Source organism: Chelonia mydas, chromosome 5 (genome assembly GCF_015237465.2).
Source record: "Chelonia mydas isolate rCheMyd1 chromosome 5, rCheMyd1.pri.v2, whole genome shotgun sequence".
NCBI classification, from domain to species: Eukaryota; Metazoa; Chordata; order Testudines; family Cheloniidae; genus Chelonia; species Chelonia mydas.
The window spans coordinates 45,054,460-45,076,030 of NC_051245.2; the positions used below are offsets into that span (position 1 = coordinate 45,054,460).

Consider the following 21,571-nt stretch of genomic DNA (forward strand, 5'->3'; position numbering starts at 1 on the left):
TCTGAGGATACAGAGTCCCTGATCCTGTAAGAACTATTACTGTTAGAACATATCACTATTTCCTCCCCTTCCAAATCAAGCACTGATTTCTGCGGTGAAAAAAAAGCTGCCAATCGGGAAAAATGTCAAATGTTAAGAGGGAAAAATTGAAGTTCTTCGTTGATAAAAGAATAATTAGCATGAATAGCTCATTACAATAATTTATCTATATTAACCTTACTTCTCTTTAATCGCCTCTCAGCAGGCACCCCGATTTATTAAGCTGAAGTAGTTTGGACAGCACCTAAAACGCTGACTGGGAGCTATGCTGCATATACACAGCCACACGCGGTGTAGACTTGTCCAGCCATAAGGTAGCGCAGCTAAACTTTTTGTTTCTTTCTCGGAGAATTGGTGAAGCTCACAGCGCCGGCACTTTAAGGAGAAGGAGATTTGGACCCCGCCCCTGTCCGTGCCGGGAAAGGCTGGAGCAAGGTTCTAAAAACTTGAACGTGGCTGGATCTTTGCTGCTGTCCAGCAGCTAGTGTCTGGTGAGACCGGGCTAGGAGGAGCAGCAGCCCAAACACTGTTTGGATTTCTTGCGATCAGTCTGAGCGTTCGCAGGCAGAGCGATTCTCAGCCAGGACAAGCGAGTTCCCGCCGGGAAGGGCGGCATTGCCTTGCGCCGGCTGGCAAAGGGGCCGCGGCGGACAAACACCCAGGCACAGCAACCCTTTGTTCTGTTCCCCGCCCCGCCGCATGCTCCCAAAACGCAGCACGAGCACCTCTGGGACCCGCCACCCACAAGGCGGGCTCAGCCAGAGCAGCCCCGGGGAGGAGCAGGAGGGGCCAAGGGCAGACAAGCGGGTTAGAGCTGCAGTGAAAGGTGCGTGCCGCAGGGCAGGGCAGTTCCATTGGAATGCGGCAGACTGTTCCCCCTGTTCTCGCGTGACCTAGTGGTGTAGTCCAGACAGGATAGCGGAAGGAAGCGTCTGCGCAGAAAGAGCAGAGCCCCGCGCGTGTGGGGACTGCGCACGCGCACAGCTGGTCGCGTCACTCGGTGTGTGCTAGTGAAGTGCCAAGTTTGGGTACCGTCTTTTTCTCTCCCGCTGGCGGCTGATCCGTTGGTGTCTGGCCCCCGCCCCTGACACAGGACCATGGCGGACCCGCGCCTCAGGCAGATCAAAATTAAGATGGGCGTGGTGAGGCGGTGAGTGCTCGGGTGCGGCCTTCCCGGCCGGAGCCGGGCTGCGGGTGGGGCCCTCCCTGACCCCGCTCGGCGGCCGTTATGCCTGGTGCTGTGTAGCCGCTTTAAGGGCTGAACCCGAAAGAAGCAGGGTCTGGGCGGCAGCGGCCCGGGGGCTCGAGGCCTGGCTCTGCCGATGGGCTGCGTTGGGTGGGGAAGGGCTCTGGGCGTCTCCTGGTGCCTTCCCGTAGGCTGGGAGTTATCCTGCCTCGCGAGGGGATCGCGTCCTTCGGGTTCGCTCAGGGTTCTGGCGGCCACAGTCGGGAAGTGCCATAGAGACCAGCGTGGAGACACGAGAGGGATGAGGTAACGTCTTCGTTAGGCCAGCTGCAGGCCACCTGCAGAGGAGCTGTGTGTGTCTGGACAGCTCGTCTCTCTCACCGGCACTAACCGGTATTACCTCCCCCTCCGTGTCTCTCTGATGTCTTGGGACCAGCCCTGTAGACTAACCAGTTACTTCTCACTTTACGAAAACGTATTTGTTAGGTGCGTTTTGGAGACATGGATCAAATACAGTTCCGGTCCATCTGTAATGCAAGACTGAACAGTTTCTCACTCTGTTGGTGGGCTGCCGTTATCGTACCAGAACCCCCACTGCAGCTGAGTAGAACTAAGCTAGGAAGTTCTGTAACAACTGGGCTTTATCATTGTAGCTAATAGCCACTAAGCCATTACCTTCTTGTGCACAACCGGATCAAAACTTAGTAAAAACCAGCATTCCTCATTTTCCTTGAGTTGTAAATCATGTGTTCTTGTTTTTTGTCTTTTGTTGCTCTTGTTGTTAAGAGGCCTGCTACAAAACTACTTTGTTAGGTAGCATAGAGATAAGTCTTACTATGTGATTATAGCATACTTCTCAGACACACACAATCTTGTCCCTTCTATTCAGGGGAATCATGCCAGGATTTTATTAGCAACAAAAGTGTTTAAAGATGTTTGTCACTAGCATGGTTCTGATTCCAGTATGGACACCCAAAACTAATGTTAAATGTAACACTGCTGTCTTCCAGTATAGTCTAAATCTTGTAACCTCAACATTTAAAAAGTTATCTAGAGGATACAGTTTGTTCCTCTTGTTGTGTGTAGTTGCGTAGGGCTCTGATGTGAGAAGGTTTAAATATCTAGTCTCAGTGGGACATATTAAGGCCAGGTCCTGCCATAGTTGTGTTGACTTCCATGGGATGAGTAAGGGGAAAACTGTCATGGCACCCAAGTTCTACGTGTTGTAAGATCAGGACCTTAAAGAGTCCAGTCCATTACAAGTGAAGTGATAACTACTGTGAGGTTTAAGTGGCTTGCTCAATACCACGGAGGCTGTCTGTAAGAGCTGAGATTAGAATTCAGGCATATTCGCACATAGTTCTGTACTCAAACCGCTAGGCACCATTGATACTTTTTAAAAATGTGTGGTGCATAGGAACCGTTTATTGTTTTATGTTTGTGTGAAACTTCATGGAGGCCTTATTTTTATTAACTCACTTTTGAATTATCCTCTACCTGCAGGCCATGTGGGTATTCTTCTTTGAAGGGAAATTCCACTTCTCCAGTCAAAATTGCAGGACACCTAATCTAGAAAGAAAGAATTTGAGTTAATTTTACATTCCAGTCTTTTTTCCCCCCAAAGATCAACTCGAAAGAAGGGGAAAGAGATGGGAGGGCATGAGAATTGGATCTACTAAACTTCCTTTGGCAACATTTATTACAGTTAGAGTTTCTGTCTCCAAGACACACATGTAACTAGTTTCAGAGTAACAGCCGTGTTAGTCTGTATTCGCAAAAAGAAAAGGAGTACTTGTGGCACCTTAGCGACTAACTATATATTTTTATATATATATTTATACTAATGTATAAAAACATTTTCTGTATTTTCCATAGTATGCATCCGATGAAGTGAGCTGTAGCTCATGAAAGCTTATGCTCAAATAAATTGGTTAGTCTCTAAGGTGCCACAAGTACTCCTTTTCTTTTTACATGTAGGTTATGACTTGGCTGATGAAACAAGAATAACAAATTCCTTCAGCAAGCTACTATGCCATTATAACCCATCTGGAGACTTTTGACTATTGGTGATTGTACTTGCTGGGCTGTGAGAGCAATTCCTGACTAGGAATTGAGACCAGGTCTCCTGTTTGGCTTGGAATTGTTTAATAGTTAATTAAGTTCAGCTTTAAAAGTTTTAGTGTGATTGAACTGATATTTTCTCCTTCAACTGCCTGATTGCTGCTCTTCCAATGCAGAATAAATGGCTTTCAAATACAGACCTGTTTGATGTTATCTGCAGGGCCAGTAGTGTTTGACTAGTTCAGGAATTTTTGATAGATACAGGCCCAGAAGGCTAGTTGGTACAGTCAGCAAAAATAGCTTTCAGAGTAGCAGCTGTTAGTCTGTATCTGCAAAAAGAAAAGGAGTACTTGTGGCACCTTAGAGACTAACAAAGCTTATGCTCTAATAAATTTGTTAGTCTCTAAGGTGCCACAAGTACTGCTTTTCTTTTTGCAAAAATAGCTTGTGTGTTTGAATATGTTGTGTACCTTGTGCCAATTCAGTCACACCACTCCATTAAAAATAATGGCCCTGCTAGAGGCAGGGCCCAGATACATTCAGGTGTCCACAACTATTACTACTCCTTCCCCCCACTTCATACTCAAGGTAATACCCTGTGTAGGCCATGAAACCACTGAAAGCTACAATAACACATTTAGATGACCACAAATCTTGTTTTAACATACCAATTGTCAGTCTTTTCTTGCAACTTGTATGGGAAAGGTAATAGTATTGCTGCCTCAGACATAATTTCTTCTAAGAATAGAACACTGAAATAAAGAAACCTCTTAACAAGTGAAAAATTGAGTTTTTAAGTGTCTTAAAGTTTGGTGTATGGCATTGGTGTCCAACCTTTTCAGCCTGATGGCTAAGTATATTTTAAAAAACATAGGGCAACAATTGGTACTCTGGGGCAGATTCTCTGCCTTTTTCTGTTCCCATTGCAGTGCCCAGGCTACTTACTTTCTTGTCTCTTTTTTTTTTTTTTAAACTACCCTTTGAGTTAGCCTGCTCTATATTCTCCTCAGTGGTTGAGGTAGTTCATTGCTTCCCCAAAACTAGGAACGGAGATGAGTCGTTTACTGTATAGCAATATATTTGCTGCTATTTACTATGTAGCAAAGGCCCTCTAATAATGGGTATCCCCACTACTGTGGGTCATGCAGCAACTTGAGTTTCTAGTTTTATGGGACAATGCTATTTTGTGTGGCACTGGAACCACTTTCCTTTCTAGCCTGATCTAATTTTGTTATGCATTAACGGAAGAAATTTGCAGTGGGATTGGGGAGAAATGCTGAATCATTCACGTCTTAGGGTGCATTTGATAACAGGTCAAGCTGTTGTCAGCCACCGTCTCTTACTTGTAAGTCATACAAAAACTGGGATTTGGTAATCATAAATAGTTAGACATACTAGATTTGGGGCTACTTCTTAACAAGTAATGCTTCTGTTTAGCTAACCTAAAAGGTTGCTTAATCACTTTAAAGCCACCTCATTCTCAATAAATCCATGCTCAACCTACCTGTGGCAGAGTGAGTGAATTAGTTGATTAAAAAAACTTTCTTAAATATCTTATATCCATTTCAGATTGGTAATGGTTCTAAAAACTACTGTGAACAAAGTATGTTAAGGGCATGCGAAAATAGCACTGACATTTGCCCATAGTTTCTTTTAGATTAAATGAAAGTGACACCAGTAGATTAGAATGAGACTAAGACAATTCACATTGCAATTGTGTTAGTTTAACTTTAACAGTCTTTTAACACTCTTGTTTAAATGTAGCTGACATACCATAATTACAAATCTACAGGCCTTGATTATAGAATTTTACATCATGAACCTATGGGGAAAGTGTATTGATTTTTTTTGGTAAAGCAGCCCTTTTAGAAATCGCCTTTCCAAAACTGTGGAATCTTCCCAAGTTTGTGTGCTTTTTGCCTGTAGCACTAACATTTAAACTGTTTTTTTTTTTTTTTTCTGAGGCATCATCACTGTCTTGGCCAGCTTCTTGATTCAGTCCTGTTAATTCTTCCTTTATTTGTTTTAAATACACAATTATATTAATCTGGAAGTTACAATAAACTAATATTTTCTTTTAAAATACAAACAGAAAATCATTTAAAAAATGCTTTACTTAAAAAAATATTTACTTAACTAGTTTAAACTAGTTCAGGATCCCCACATTCAGGATTCTGTATTTTCCCCTAGAAGACTTTGATGTAATATATGGAGCATTTCAGGGAATGCAGATTCTGCTCTCTCTTGATAGGAGTGATAAAGTCTATTACTGACTAACAAAAAAAAAGTTAAACATTATGTTAAGGGTTCATGTGGTCAAGGTGTGTTACAGTTAAAACAAAAGCATTTTAAAGTAAGAAATAAAATACGAAGGGAAGGGAAATAAGACTATATGAACTGTCTGAGTAAATTCACATGTGTAAAATGAGTATCTCTTAAATCAGCCTCAATATCCATGTCCAGACTGTAGAACAAAAACCTTACACCCATCAGGCTTAAATCATTTATACTTCCAATATGGGTGTCAAAGTCTCTCAGTTCCCCCCTCACCATATAACCTTCAGTCATCCTCTAATTCAATACCAATATTTTTGCCTTTTACCCTTAGTATACAGACTAGAGGCTCAAGTCTTCCTCTTCTCCCCCTCCCCCAGCTGAGTCAGTTTGAACATATGCCTGCTTTCTCTGTGATTCATTTTTATACTTTATAAATGTATAGGATTTTTTAAGTTTCAGGGAACACCAAGGCACACTAAAAAAACGTTTTTTGTATAAAGCAAAAGCAGCCAGAAGGGACAGGGACACTGTTCCCTGTAAGCTGTGCGCGTGTGCACGCGCATACAGATCCTAAACCCCGCGCACACGGTAAAACACCGCGTGCACAAAAATTTGCACAGAAGCACAACAGTTTGCACAGAAGAAATTTTTTGCACACATGGCCTGTCAGAAATTAGAGGGAACATTGGACAGGGGGTGTGCCTTTTATTTATTCACTTACTTTTTTCCTGGATGTACAGTATAAAGAAGGCCTAAAAGCTGTGTAGGGTTTTCTTAAGGATTGTGGTTTTCTTTCTCTTTTTTACCTTTGAACTATCAAGAATATCAGTTCTGGCCTTGTTGAAGGATTTGTTTTTTGAGGGGGGGCATGCAGATATGTGTCTCAGAAAATTAAATAGTCATAGCTTGTTGAATCTTTAACAAAAGTTTTTCTCCAAAATACTAGTTAAATTACGTAAATGTTATTTGGATTGTACTCTCTGGACTGCAGAGATGTTATAATTTCACTATTTTTTCCAGTCATAAGTCAAACTATGTAGTAACTGAATTTCTAATGTGAAAAAAAAAAAAGAGGCAGAGGGATAATCTTTTAAAAACAAACACATTTCAGCCCTCCTTTCTGCATCATAAAGAAGTTTTTTTTAAGTACCCCTTTTGCAGGTCATCTTTAACTTCAAGCTAACTAAAGGCAATTTTCTCACGTCTCTTTTAAAATATGGGGCCAGTGGGGTGCCTTAGTGCTTCACAGTGTCCTTGGTTTCCTCCGTAATTTGAAATTGAAGAGCTATGCATGACTACCTGCTCCCTATAGCTCACTTAATATTGCTAGTGCACTAGCTCCTAGAAAGAAACTCCAGCCCCATTGGGCTAGGCATTGTATAAAGAAAACAGAGATGGTCCTTGCCCTGAAGTGCTTATGATGTAAGTTTCAGAGTAACAGCCGTGTTAGTCTGTATTCGCAAAAAGAAAAGGTGTACTTGTGGCACCTTAGAGACTAACCAATTTATTTGAGCATGAGCTTTCGTGAGCTACAGCTCACTTCATCGGATGCAGTGAGCTGTAGCTCACGAAAGCTCATGCTCAAATAAATTGGTTAGTCTCTAAGGTGCCACAAGTACTCCTTTTCTTTTTATGATGTAAGTATATCTAAGCCTTGCACTTCATCAGATCTGATGGCCTCTATGGGGTCTCTGATCTCCCCCCCCCCCCCCCCCCCCGCCTTGCCGAATTTAGGAATATTTAGCAGACTTACCGTTTTTCCTTACCCAATGTAGTCTGTTAATATTTTTATATACATCTGTAAGGCTACACTAACTGTCAAAAGCATGCATTGTTATTCCAAAAGATAAAGCTAATCTTTGTAAATGTCTTTATTTTTTTTATTATTAGCCTATGCATTAGATTGTAAAACTTGAAATGCTGTCATAGTAGAGGGACTCATCTTCATTTAGCTCTGAAACACAATCTACTATTTAAAGGTTGCATTTCTTTGACAATGCCCTAACATAAACATACAGGTGGGGGGGAGGTGTAAACTTAAAAAAAAAACAAAAAAACAAAAAACCAAAATGCTTCACTGCACACACTTCTCCAGAGAATGGGAGAACAAACACATGGCAAATGTTACTCACATTGCTTAATACAGTATTGAAAGACACTACAGTGATGAGTGTGCGGTATAAGAAACTATATGTCAGGAATGATCTAAGTATACTTAAACCTGCCTCAGTGGTGGAGTGAGAGGACTAAATGACCTTTTAAGGTCCTTTCCTGCTCTACATTTGATTCTGTATGTGGGGCTGGTAGGTGTCTAATATTAAAATTGTCCAACACTTTCCGTTTAGAAGGCCATGTTTTTAGAAACCTATAACTTTGCCAATCTTTAAGTATTCGGGATGACGCTTTCCATGCCAGGTATCTGCCTCTGGCCTAAATTTTAATATTTTGTTTTATGAGACCTTCAGCCAAAATGGTTTAACCATTTCCAAGAACGAAACTGGTGAAAAATATATTGTTTCCCCCATTGTGGGGGTGGGGGGGGAATCTGATGACCTTTACTTTGGAAAGCTCTAGCATTCCCATGTTTTCGATCAGGGACTTGAAAACTGTTGGCAGCATGGAGGAGGAAGCTGCCTGCTTTGAATGCAGAGGGGAGAAGAGCCAGACCTGTGGGAGTTGGGGGAGTAAATTGGGACAAGGAGCCTGGGATTCAGGGAAGAGACTGGGATTGGAGGCCTGTGGGGCAAGGGTGGGGGGAATGGGAACTGGGTTGGGATGGGTACAGTGAGGCTGGGAAAAAGAGTCAGGGATGGTAGTGGAAGAGATAGCAGGATTGGATGAGGAGCCTAGCGAGGAAGATTGGGATGGTGAGCCAGTGGAGATGGGGGGAAGTGGGTAGGAGGGATGGTGACCGGAGGCCACGGTGGGGAGAGAGGCATATCAGATGAGGAGCCACAAGGGGCAGGGGAAACTGGGACTGGGGTGAAGAGCCAGGGATGGGGAAGAGACAGAACTAGGACAAGGACAGGTTGGAGGGGATGGGGAGAAGATCATGCTTGGGGGGGAGCAGGCAGAAGACTGCCCTCTAAAACCTGGACCTCACTGTTCTTGTGCTGTCAGCAAATATCTGTGAAATTCACTGGCGAAGTGTGAGTTTCCTCTCTAGCGCTGATCCACACGGAGGCTGGCAACCTACTACTGCTATCAGTTCAAGTGGCAGAGATCTTTATAGTGGATCCAAGGGTTCCAGCCTTGCTGCTGATCCATTTTGGGTGTCAGTATGCTATATGATGTCTTTTTATTTTTTTCAGTTTGCTTTTTTAAAAAGTTTAGGAAATTATGTACAAGAAAACTGTTAAAAGAACATTATTAAGGTTGCAGAGTTAAGCATTCATAAGTTATTAAATGCCAGTATTAAGGTTGACTGTGCAAATTTGGCCCCCTTGTGCCAATGCATAGTTTTTGATTATATGATCACATACAGTCTTTTCCACAAGCCCTCTGCTTTGTTCAGCACACGGGATGGAATGCTCTGGGATGAATCAGGATTGTGTTGTGGGAGGAGGCTGTTGTTTGTGGGACCCCCACTTCGTTTGTTGCTGAAGGTGGAAAGTGGTGAATGAGGCAGAATGCAAAGGATTGTGTAGTTGCTTACTAAGCAAGCACCATCCGTTCTGTGTACTGAATGAGGCAGTTCTCTGGGGAAAAATAGTATGCAACTATAAAAACTGTGTCATATTGCATGTGTAATAAGGGCGATGAATTAAGGTTGCTGTTTTCTCCAAGTTACTTCCACTGTTCATTGTATACCCAGTGTACTCAGTGAAAGTCCTGTTGATCCAGTATATCCAAAACAGCTTCAGTAGTTTTATCATCTGTGTGATCTCCCCCCCAACCCCCCTGCTCACATGCTAAATTCCATTCTTACATTGGTAGGGGACAATCCAGGCTATGTGACTTAGTTTTCAAGCAACCACATTCTGTTTCATGTGTATTCAAAATGTGCTGGCAATCAAAACATTTGTTTTTTGAGATGGTAACTTGTACCTTGCTTTCAATGTCTTTTTAAAGAATTGCATATCCTTTCAATGGTCTATCTGTTCAGCATCAAAACTGAGGAAATCCTTGGAAAAAAAACTGCTGCAAGCTAGATGGGATCACTCAGCATGGCCAGAGGAGTGTTTCCATCATTGTTCTATTTCTGGAGACAACGTTCTTCATTTGGCAGCTTCCATCCTTCTTTCCAGAATACCCTCCGTCTCCAACATTAGAAGACGCAGGATAAAGGGAAACATTTCAGATGCAGACCAATTCCAATATCCATTGCTTTACTCATCTTCTAGGCAAAAGATAAACTAGATCTTGTCTGCATTTTGCTTTCTTTCTTTTAGTCCATTTCCTTGCATCATGGGGTAGAATTATCATGGATCATTGAATGCTAAGATGCTGCTCAATTTGGCTGCCTGATCCAGTTCCATTCCTGGAAGCCAGCCAACCTGCCTTCCCCATTCCTTTTTGGGGATTCCTCTCAAAGGATGCTACTTGTTGTAGACGTTCCCAGAAGTTGGGAATGGGTGACAGGGGATGGATCACTTGATGATTACTTGTTCTGTTCATTCCCTCTGAAGCACCGTGGCATTGGCCACTGTCGGGAAAACAGGATACTGGGCTAGATGGACCATTGGTCTGATCCAGTGTGGCTGTTCTTATGTTTATGTGGCTTCAGAAATCCCTGGCATGAAGAGAGGTGGATCTTTTGCTAAGGGCACTGCACAGTGTGGCTGTCAGGGAATCTTCATGTGCCCATAGTCAGATAACTGGCTGATTTAAGCACACATGGCAAGCCTTAGGGGAAATGCTGAAGATGTGCTTTTTTCAGTGTGTGGGAGTGCAGATAAACTGGAACAAATCTACTGTGATACCTGTCCAGAAAAATCCTTTATTAGTTCTATTCTGAGCTCTACACAAGCCAAGGTTTTTCTTTAAGAGGAAAAATTTGTGGACTTCATGCTGAGCCAGTGTCTGTCTGAAAATGAACTTGGGAAAACCAGTGATGATCTTGTTAGTACTGGTGAAGATAAGGAGTTACTGTCTCCTGAATATCTTTTTATACATTTTTTTAGTCTCCATCTAACCAGGATGTAACTGGTGGCCCTCTAATGAAATGATGTGAAATTTCTACTTGGATATTGATATGATTTCAATACTAAGTGATTTTATATTTTTTGAATTAATTTAATAGAGTTTTATGCACTGCTAGATTAGAATATTTAATATACTTTAATTCTTAAATTAGAAAATTCAAAATACTTGAATGATCACGCTGACAGTTTTTGAGTACAAGAGTCATTCTGGATCTGAATTTTTCTGTACTTCGTTCAAGTTACAAATTGATTATCTGTCAGGCCTACAAATCAGTTAATTGCTCTAGGTTCCTAAACCATTGTTTTCTTTACTCCAGGGAATTTGACTTTCTTCTGAGCAGAAAGATTCTTCTGTATACCACAACATCTTTTATGCTGGTATTTAGGTTAGCTTGTATAAATATTTTAGGATTATAATTACGCTGTATCTTGTGAAGACTACATTTTCTACTGTTTTATATCCTTTGTTTATAATGAACCTCTGGGAAATCAAAAATAAAATAGGAATGTGCACTGCACTGTCAGATTAATTTTCTGGAATTTCACTTCAAACAAGTCTGTTTTTTCAGATCTGATTGTTAATTTTAGTAATATCTATGTTACAAGATGGTAATGAGAGTGGATATATTAAAATATTTGCTCTTTTCACCAGCCAACTAAATTGATTTGTGTGTCTCTGTTGTGGGATTTGAGATCAGTAATTTCTAAGAATTCTGTTATCTTTTTTTATTAGATTATTTGTAGTCTGTTTTGTTCTAGGTCAGGGGTGGCCAACCTGAGCCTGAGAGGGAGCCAGAATTTACCAATGTACATTGCCAAAGAGCCACAGTAATACAGCAGCAGCCCCCATCTGCTCCCCAGCGTCTCCCGCCTGCCGGCAGCCCCCACCAATCAGCACCTACTTCCTCCTCCCCACTGCAATCAACTGTTTCACAGATGCAGGAGGCTATGGTGGGAAGAGGGGAGGAGCAAGGCAGGCTCAGGGGAAGGGGTGGAGTGGGTGCAGGGCTTGGGGCAGAGCAGGGGGGGTGAGCAGTGAGCACCCCCCAGCAATTGGAAAGTTAACATCTATAGCTCCAGCCCCAAATCAGTGTCTAGGTAAGGAGCTGCATATTAACCTCTGAAGAGCCACATGCGGCTCAGAAGCCACAGGTTGGCAACCCCTGTTCTAGGTCTTTTTCAAATGTGAGCTGTGTAAACGTGTATCTCACAATGGGCTGACTGAATGTTGGTGAACTTCAACTGCGTGTGTGTGTGTGTGTGTGTGTATATATATATATGTATATATATGTGTGTGTATATATAATATATGTATGTAGCCTTTCACAATATGAAAGACTAATTTTTAATTTGGTGTATTGATACTTTTTTACCTAATTGTACTGTTTCATAATGGAAAATATAAAAAGGAGGGGATGGGCATTGGAAGTCTTTTTTGGTAATTAGGGACTTTGGAATGTAACTTCTTTCATTTGTACAAACGAGGAGCTATATATTTTGGAGGGGAATGTTTGGGTTATTTTTTAAATATAGATGTCAAAAGGAATCTAAATTATTGGAACAGTAGTTGAAGATCAAATATACAGAAGAACAAAGGGGATAAATGAAGATACAGTTGAAGAAAATTAGCTATATGTACTTGCTGTAAATTAGCTTAACGTTACATCTTGACTCTTTTATGGAATGACTATATAGGAAAACATGAATTCTATATAAATACAAAGCAGTTCACTGAAGAACATGGAAAAGAGGCATGTGCATAATGAATGTAAGTGGAAAACTAGATGTAAGATAGTTCAAGTACTGTAATACTGCAGGGGTCAGATTCTTTTTAAAGGGTTTTATTTGGAAAAAGAAATTCTTGTCTTTGAAATAATTTGGGAGAAACTAGTAAAACTTCACATTATTCAAGATGGAAACTTGAGCGATATGAGAATAAACTAGCTTTAGTAACATGCTACATGTTGCTGGAATATTTTCATACTTAGTGTTCATCAACTAACACAGAAAGAAGAACAGAATTCTCAATTAATAGGTTTTTTTTAAAAAAGGCAAATAATAAAGATACAACTAATCACTGGAGTTTATCTTAGTTGTTTACTTGGTGACTCTCAATGGCAGCTGACATTTTTTCCAGATACTTTACTGGACTGTAAGACCTGCTGGAATGTAGAATGAGAGACAGTGCTGAGACCTGGGTGCCAATCACCTGAGTTAAGTGGGTGTCCTCACTGCAGAGATGAGGTAGCTACATTGCAGTTAAATACCTGCAGCTGGCCTACGCCACTTGACTCCAGCTCACGGGGCTCAGGCTAAGGGGCTGTTTAATTGTAGTGTAGACTTTTGGGCTCAGGCTGGAGCCTGGGCTCTGGGACCCTGCGAGAGCTACACTGCAGTTAAACGGCCTATTAGCCAAAGTCCCACGAACCCAAATCAGCTGGCATGGGTCAGCTGTGGGTATCTAATTGCAGTGTAGACATACTCTTAAAGGTGGTCTCTCTAGGTCAGAATTGAGGTACTTGTGAATTGGGGAAGCTTGCACAGCTGTTGTCCTTGAATAAATGGAGATCTTTAGTTGCCAGTGTAGTCTCAGTTTTATTGGGCATTAAAACTATCTTGTTTTCTCACAGTGTGGCAACTGACACATATTAATGTTCTAAAACTGCCCTGCAAAATAAGGGTGCACATGTTTTTTATTTTTAATTGCTCTGCAATTAAAAATGACTTGCATACAACTTGCCCATACCCAGAACACTATTACTTTATTTTTCAGAAATGATGTTTTTAAAAGACTACACTGAAGTGATAAATCTCCTAGGTTGTAGACAGAACCAAGGGACTCTTTCTCGCCTTACTCCTGAGGGCATTCTGCTCCAAAAAATTAAATTTTGTACACAATATTTTAAAATTCTGCAAAATTCAGCAAATTTTATTCAACAAATGTGGAGGCTCTAGCATGGCATTGGGGAGTACACTGTGTAGCTTCCCTCCCTCTCCCCCAGACATGGACTCAGCGGTGACGCTGCATCCAACCTGGACACAGTGCAAGGACCAGGCCTGCCCCAGAAATACCCCAGAGCCCTGCCCCTCCATGCCAGGTGCACCAGGTGTGGGCAGGCAGGATCCAAATGTGGGGGAGATCCAGGTGTGGGTTTAGAGGGTTCTGTGTCGGGCAGTCTAGGTGCAGGCGGCTCAGTGGGGGATCTGGGTGTGGGGGGATCTGGATGCACAAGGACTTGTGGGGGGATTCTGGGTGCATCGGTAATGGGACTCTGCAGGGGGGTCTAGGTGGTGGTGGTTGGGGCTCAGTGGGAAGCGGGGGGTTGGGTTTGGGGGCTCAGAGGGAAGTCCAGATGTTGAGGGAGTGGGGCTCAGTTGGGTGGGGATTCAGGTGCAGCTGGATGGGGCTTGATGAGGTGAGGATCTGGGTGCGGCTGGCTTGTCGGGGTGGTGCAGGGGGAGTGGGGCTCTTCGAGAGGGTTCCAAGTGGGGGGAGGTGAGGCTCAGCAGGAGGGTCTGAGTATGAGGGCGTCTGGATGCACAGGGGTTGGGTGGATGGGGGAGCAGCTCCCTCTACACGGATCCCTCCCCTTGTCGCTGAGGAGCAATGGGTGCAGGAAGGAGAGCGTGCATAGCTTCCTGCAGTTGGGGGAGAAATCTGGGGGGTGGGTCTGACCTAGCCCCAGATGCTGTGCAGGAGAAGAGGAAGTCCTGTCCTCCCCAGTCCAGCCGAGACTAGCAGCTGAGCCCGGCACAAGATAGGAGCCACCAGCCGGGTCTGCCCCAGTGATTTCTCTCTTTGCCTCACAGTGATTTACCTTTCTTCCAGCTGCCCTGAGCACCCAAAACATGGGTGCTGGGGACGGTCGCATGACTGCTGTTGTAGCTTCCATTTGCTTCCCCATCAGAAAGTGATTTTTCTGCGGGGAAGCAAAGAAGTCTGCAGGGGACATAAATTCTGCGCATACGCAGTGGTGCAGAATTCCCTCAGGAGTATCACCTATAAGGGAGCAGAATACAAACCAGAATAAAGATTTGAAAATGATCATAGATAATTTTAAGCACACTATCTGCACAATGTTTGCAAGTGACTTAGATATACAGGATGTAAGTGTTCAACTGTAAATTAGTTGAGGTTAGACTGTCACTGTTGATTTATATTCTTTTTATATTTATAAAGAAATGTAGTGATAGCCCATATGTTCTTTAATGTTCCTCTTAGGGTGGAGGTGAGATGTTTCTTTAAACTTTTGTTAGTCTTACAGCAACCCATTTTTGTGACTGAAATTAATAATACCTAAATGGAATTAAAAATGGAATTTCCACCAATTTTAGTGTTAAATCCATATATTGTATAATTTATCAAAGAACTAATAACACTAAAAATAAAAATGATCTTGTAATAAAATTCTTACAGTTTAAAATGGACTGTAACAATCAGTCTCTCTTGTTCTTTGAAAGACTTTTGTTGAAAATCTGGCCTCTTCAGACACCGTAATAATGTGCATGGTCTATGTTCAATCTCTGATGGCGTTAAGATGTTCTCAAAGCATATGAAGTTTGGTTTGGTGACAGGTCATGGGCTTCTCATTCTCCATGTAACCTGTATCATGTCTACCACTCACTTTGTTGCTTCTGCCCTTAGAGTGTCTAATCACTGTTCCAATGAGATCAGCTTTAGAGAAAAGAGACAGTATTATGCTTTCTACATTATGGTGTTTGTGTTTTAAAATACTACCCAAACAGTGAACTCTGGCATATTCAGCATATGTGCAGAAAACACAACTCTATCTCCATAATTCCGACATGAGTTCATTGATGTCCTTTCTGTTCTTAATTTCATCAGTATCGACGCACACTCTGAGAAGAAGTTAATATATGTCCAGTAGTGGACTCAGGTGCATTTCACTGAGCACAGATATGTTTCGCTGTTGTTTTTTAAATCAATAATTCAAGTTAAGGAAGGGTTCTTACATTTTCCAACTCTCAAAGTCAAAAGGTAAGCCAAAAACATGGAGACCTGGGAGAAGGGTCGGAACCTGGGGGGAGCATGGGCTGTTATAGCAGGGATAGAGGAGAGACAAGACAGAACTGGGTGGGGGAATCAGATCAGTATCTTAGATGTCTGTATACTAACAGGAGAAGTATGGGGAATAAGCAGGAAGAACTCGGAATGCTTGTAAATAAACACAACTATGACATAATTGGCATCACGGAGACTTGATGGGATAATATGCATGACTGGAATATTGGTATAGAAGGATACAGCTTGCTCAGGAAGGACAGGCAGGGGGAAAAAAGGGAGGAGGTGTTGCCTTATATATTAAAAATGTATACACTTGGACTGAGGTTGAGATAGAAATAAGAAACAAGACTTGTTGAAAGTCTCTGGGTAAGGAGAAAAGGGGTAAAAAAAACAAGGGTGATGTCATGGTAGGGGTCTACTACAGACCACCAAACCAGGAAGAAGAGGTAGATGAGGCTTTTTTTAGATAACTAACAAAATCATCCAAAGCACAGGACTTGGTGGTGACAGGGGACTTCAATTACTCAGACATCTGTTGGGAAAATAACACAGCAGGGCACAGATTATCCAACAAGTTCTTGGAATGTATTGGAGACAATTTTTTATTTCAGAAGGTAGAGAAAGCTACTGGGGAGGAGGCTGTTCTGGATTTGATTTTGACAAATAGGAACTGGTTGAGAATTTGAAAGTGGAAGGCAACTTGGGTGAAAGTGATCATGAAATGGTAGAGTTCATGATTCTAAGGGATGGTAGGAGGGAGAACAGCACAATAAAGACAATGGATTTCAAGAAGGCAGACTTTAGCAAACTCGGGGAGTTGGTAGGTAAAATTCCATGGGAAGCAAGTCTGAGGAAAAACAATTGAAGACAGTTGGCAGTTTTTCAGAGAGACATTATTAAGGGCACAAGAGCAAACTATCCCACTGCGTAGCAAAGATAGGAAGTATGGCAAGAGACCACCCTGGCATAACCAGGAGACCTTCAGTGATCTAAAACTCAGAGTCCTGCAAAAAGTGGAAACTCGGTTAAATTACAAAGGATGAATATAAACAAATAACACAAATATGTAGGGACAAAATTAGAAAAGCCAAGGAGCAAAACGAGATCAAACTAGCTAGGGACATAAAAGGAAACAAGAAAACATTCTACAAATACATTAGAAGTAAGAGGAAGACAAAGGACAGAGTAGGCCAGTTAATGAGGGGGAAAGACAATAACAGAAAATGTGGAAATGGCAGAGGTGCTTAATGACTTCTTTGTTTCGGTTTTCACCGAGAAGGTTGGTGGCGATTGAGTGTCCAACATAGTGAATGTCAGTGAAAATGAGGTAGAATCGGAGTCTAAAATAGGGAAAGAACAAGGCAAAAATTACTTAGACAAGTTAGATATCTTAAAATCACCAGGGTCAGATGAAATGCATCCTAGAATACTCAAGGAGCTGACTGAGGAGATATCTGAGCCATTAGCAATTATCTTTGAAAAGTCAGGGAAGACGAGAGACATTCCAGAAGACTGGAAAAGGGACAAATATAGTGCCCATCTATAAAAAGGGAAAATAAGGACAGCTCGAGGAATTACAGACCGGTCAGCTTAACTTCTGTACCTGGAAAGATAATGGAGCAAATAATTAAGCAATCAATTTGCAAATACCTAGAAGATAATAAGGTGATAAATAACAGTCAGCATGGATTTGTCAAGAAGAAATCCTGTCAAACCAACCTGATAGCTTTCTTTGACAGGGTAACAAGCCTTGTGGATGTGGGGGAAGCAGTAGATGGGGTATATCTTGACTTTAGTAAAGCTTTTGATATTGTCTCACATGACCTTCTCATAAACAAACTAAGGAAATACAACCTAGACGGATACAACCCAACTAAAAGGTGGGTGCATAACTGTTCTCTGGGAACGATTTTCCAACCAGTTATCAGTGGTTCACAGTCATGCTGGAAGGGCATAATGAGTGAGGTCCCACAGGGATCGGTTCTGGGTCCAGTTCTGTTTAATTTCTTCAGCAATGATTTAGATAATGGCATAGAGAGTACACTTACAAAGTTTGCGGATGATATCAAGCTGGGAAGGGTTGCAAGTGCTTTGGAGGATAGGATTAAAATTCAAAATCATCTGGACAAACTGGAGAAGTGGTCTAAAGTAAATAGGATGAAATTCAATAAGAACAAATGTAAAGTACTCCAGTTAGGAAGGAACAACCAGTTGCACATACAAAATGGGAAATGACCGCCTAGGAGGGAGTACTGCGGAAAGGGATCTGGGGGTCATAGTGGATCACAAGCTAAATATGAGTCAACAGTGTAAAGCTGTTGCAAAAAAAGCAAACATAATTCAGGGATATATTAGCAGGAGTATTGTAAGCAAGACACGAAAAGTAATTCTTCTGCTCTACTCTGAGTTATGTAGGCCTCAACTGGAGTATTGTGTCCAGTTCTGGACACATTTCAGGAAAGATGTGGACAAATTGGAGAAAGTCCAGAGAAGAGCAACAAAAATTATTACAGGTCTAGAAAACATGACCTATGAGGGAAGATTGAAAAATTGGGTTTGTTTAGTCTGGAGAAGAGAAGACTGAGAGGGGACATAAGTTTTCAAGTTTATAAAAGGTGGTTACAAGGAGGAGGGAGAAAATTTTTTGTTCTTAATCTCTGAAGGTAGGACAAGAAGCAATGGGCTTTAATTGCAGCAATGACGGTTAGGTTTTGGACATTAGGAAAAACTTCCTAACTGTCAAAGTGGTTAAGCACTGGAATAAATTGCCTAGGGAGGTTGTGGAATCTCCATCATTGTCTAACCTCCTCTTAAAAATCCCCAAACACCTGTCAGGGATGGTCTAGGTAATACTTAGTTTTGTCTTGAGTGCGGGGGACTGGACTAAATGACCTCTTGAGGTCCCTTCCAGTTCTATGATTCTATGAAATATATGTACAAGAGAAATAATTCTGACTTTAACCTATACTTTTTTTCCTGTTTTTAATAATGGTTACTATATAGATATTTCTACTTTTGTAGTAACTAAAATAGGAATGGAACTTGGAAAAATTGATTAAATGCAAATAAATGTGAATGATACACAATTAATTAATGAATCACTGACCATTATTTTTGAGAACTATGGGAAATTGGGGAGGGTAAATGTGCTATTGATTCTATCCCCACCCCTCAAAATAGTGTGGTGGTGGGGTGGGCGAAGTAAACCTGGCAATTGCTGCATATTGTCTTATGCCGATACCAAGAACTAATACTAACTTTGTAAACATATAGAGAATGACAGAACTATGAACAATACATACTAGAGGATTATAAAGAACAAATCATGCCAGACAAGTCTGATAATTTTTGTTGATAGAATTTCAGAATTACTGGACAAATGGAATTCAATAGACATAAAATATCTGAATTTGATAAAGAATTTAAATAGCATCTCAATCTTATTTGAAAATCTGGTTGAAAAATCTCTTAAACGATAAGCATTGGGTTGGGAGGCATTGTACACTGGGTGCTGCAGAGACTGGTGTTGTACATTCTCATTTAAAATCTTGAACAACCTATTCAGTTTTTAAATTTGGAGATTTTGTAAATGCTTGTGAGACCAAAGAAATAATACAAAGACATCTCAAAGTCTGGAAGTTTGGGGCAAGTAAACATGGGTGAGCTGGAAATATGTAAGTGGGGAAAATAATTTGCAACACAAAGTATTCAGTGCTGGAGAGATGCTTGGAAAGCAGGAATACTGAAAGAGATCCTGGAGGTGAGTGCAGATTTGTAGCTAATAAAATGTTTGCTGTGGAATATGGCAATATAGATAAGGAATGGTATTTTTGGGCAGCATTGTGTCATGACCCAGAGAGGGGACCGCCTTTTTCTGTACATCACAGTGAGATTGTTTCTAGAATCTGTTTAGTTTTGATAACCTCAGTACCTGGAAAAGTTGTTAAACTTGAGTGGAATTGAGAAAAGAATAACACATTAAGGAGCTAGAAGATATGGCTTATTAAGCAAATATTAAAGAAGGAAAGCCAAAATTTTCAAATTTTGCCTAAAGTAAGGCACCTAAATAAGCATGACCTGCTTTTCAAAGATGCTGAGCACCCATAGCTCCCAATAAATACTATTGAAATTACTTAGATTGTAAGCTCATTGGCGCAGGAGCCATCTTTGTTCTGTGTTTTTACAGCACCTAGCACAGTGGGGTTCTGGTCCACAACTAGAGCACCTAGGCATTACAGAAATACAAATAATTAAGTGTAACAGACACCATTGGTTTCCTATACAAGTTTTGCTAGTCTCAGTTGAAACTATACAGTGCAACAGGCTTGCTGTTATCTGTAATGAAGCAGGACTTTCCTAGATCATTCTGCTCAGATCCAGAGGAATTTCTTCCTGTGCGAAAGCCATTCAGTTTTTTGTAGTTGCTGAACTTGGCTCAACCTTCAATAGGAACAGAGGATTTTGAAAGGCAGACTCCTCTCAGCAAATGTTTGAGGACTCAAACTTCTTCCTAGAATTAATTTGGAAAATTTCTCCTCTAGGGTTAGATCCCTTGGAGGAAGAAATGGAGTTCTTCTGACATTTTTCCCAAATAACCATTTTGCAATGGTCCTTTGAGATCTTACCAATAATAATTTTCAGCGTGGAAATAGCTATCTAATTATACTTTGTTCACTGATTGGCACGATTTACCTTTAGCCAATCATCGCACTAAAGCTTACTTTGATTTGCCATCTTTAGAGAATATTGTAATTTCAGATGTCTCACCAAAATAATGGTGGCATTAACAGCAGACTTGCTCCTAAAAGGGAACGCTAAACTTGCAGCCCTTTTTGTACCACAGTATGCGTGAACCAAATTAAAACTGCAGGCCAGATAGCATTTGGACATTGAGACTTCAAAACCCATGAATTGAATATAAAGAATAAAAACGTCTTGATTTTTTTTCCCCCTAGAAACTTCACTGCTTAGGTTCTTTTGTAGGCCTATTGGCCAAAAACAGCATAGAAAAGGGTTGTGGGGGTTTTGTTCTCTTCTTCTTCCCCTCCCCCCCCCCCCCCCCCCCCGTCACTCCAGCAACCTGAAGATGGTTCAGGAATGTCAGATTGGCGGTGGTCAAAACACATTTGTGCATAAGACTCTTGTTCTTGGACTCATCGTGCACTATTTCACAAGATCATGTAATTATTCAAAAGAAGGCTCCTCCAGCTATTAAGCTACTCCCTTCCTTTTGACTAGTCCTTTTACTCCACTTTCAAAACCAACAATCAGATTATTGGCCCCTATTAAATCTGCTGCCCACTGCCACTCATTTCTGTTCTCTTTTCATAGCATACAGACACTCTACCAGAATAGCATAAGATCAGAAAAGAATCTTCAGTGAAAGACTTCTTCTGGACTTTTTAAGGAGGTACTTCCACAGTATTTTGCTCATTGGGCTGGTGAGATTTTGGCTTGATCAGGAGAGTATCCTCAACAGTCTTCCTGAAATAGTATTTTACAACTTCCTTTAGGAATAGCAAAAAGAAAATGTGGGCAGCCTTAATGTTAGACAAGCATTTCATATATGCCTGAGGAGGTGAGTGAGTTTTGGGACTTGTTTGCTATATTTGGATCCTGTGTGATGAATAGCAACTTACTATTCCTCATTACTTAAGTGGTTTTGGGAGGATTTCAGAATGGTCTCTTTGTTAATGCTGGAATTGCTTGAAATTGGTTCATCCCCATCTACTGCTCGTGTGGAAAGTGGCTAAGTAACGTTAAATTAAAAGAAGTTTAAGACAGCTTCTTGATCTTTCAGACTTTCTTCAAAGCCTAAAACAGACTTGGTGACCTCTC

General features: G+C 41.4%; 1 protein-coding gene across 3 annotated transcripts in view; it reads left to right on the plus strand.

Moving 5' to 3' along the window:
• Positions 1-962: 962 nt before the first annotated feature.
• Positions 963-21,571, plus strand: part of TBCA (tubulin folding cofactor A) — a 62,288-nt gene continuing 41,679 nt past the window's right edge. The window contains exon 1 of one of the 3 annotated variants that reach the window (XM_027829004.3): positions 963-1,189. In XM_027829004.3, the coding sequence (XP_027684805.1) occupies positions 1,137-1,189 (53 nt within the window). In that variant the 5' untranslated portion in view covers positions 963-1,136. Of the gene's footprint in view, positions 1,532-21,571 lie in introns of all 3 variants that reach the window. The other 2 variants (XM_037902968.2, XM_037902967.2) reach the window with 2 other exon arrangements.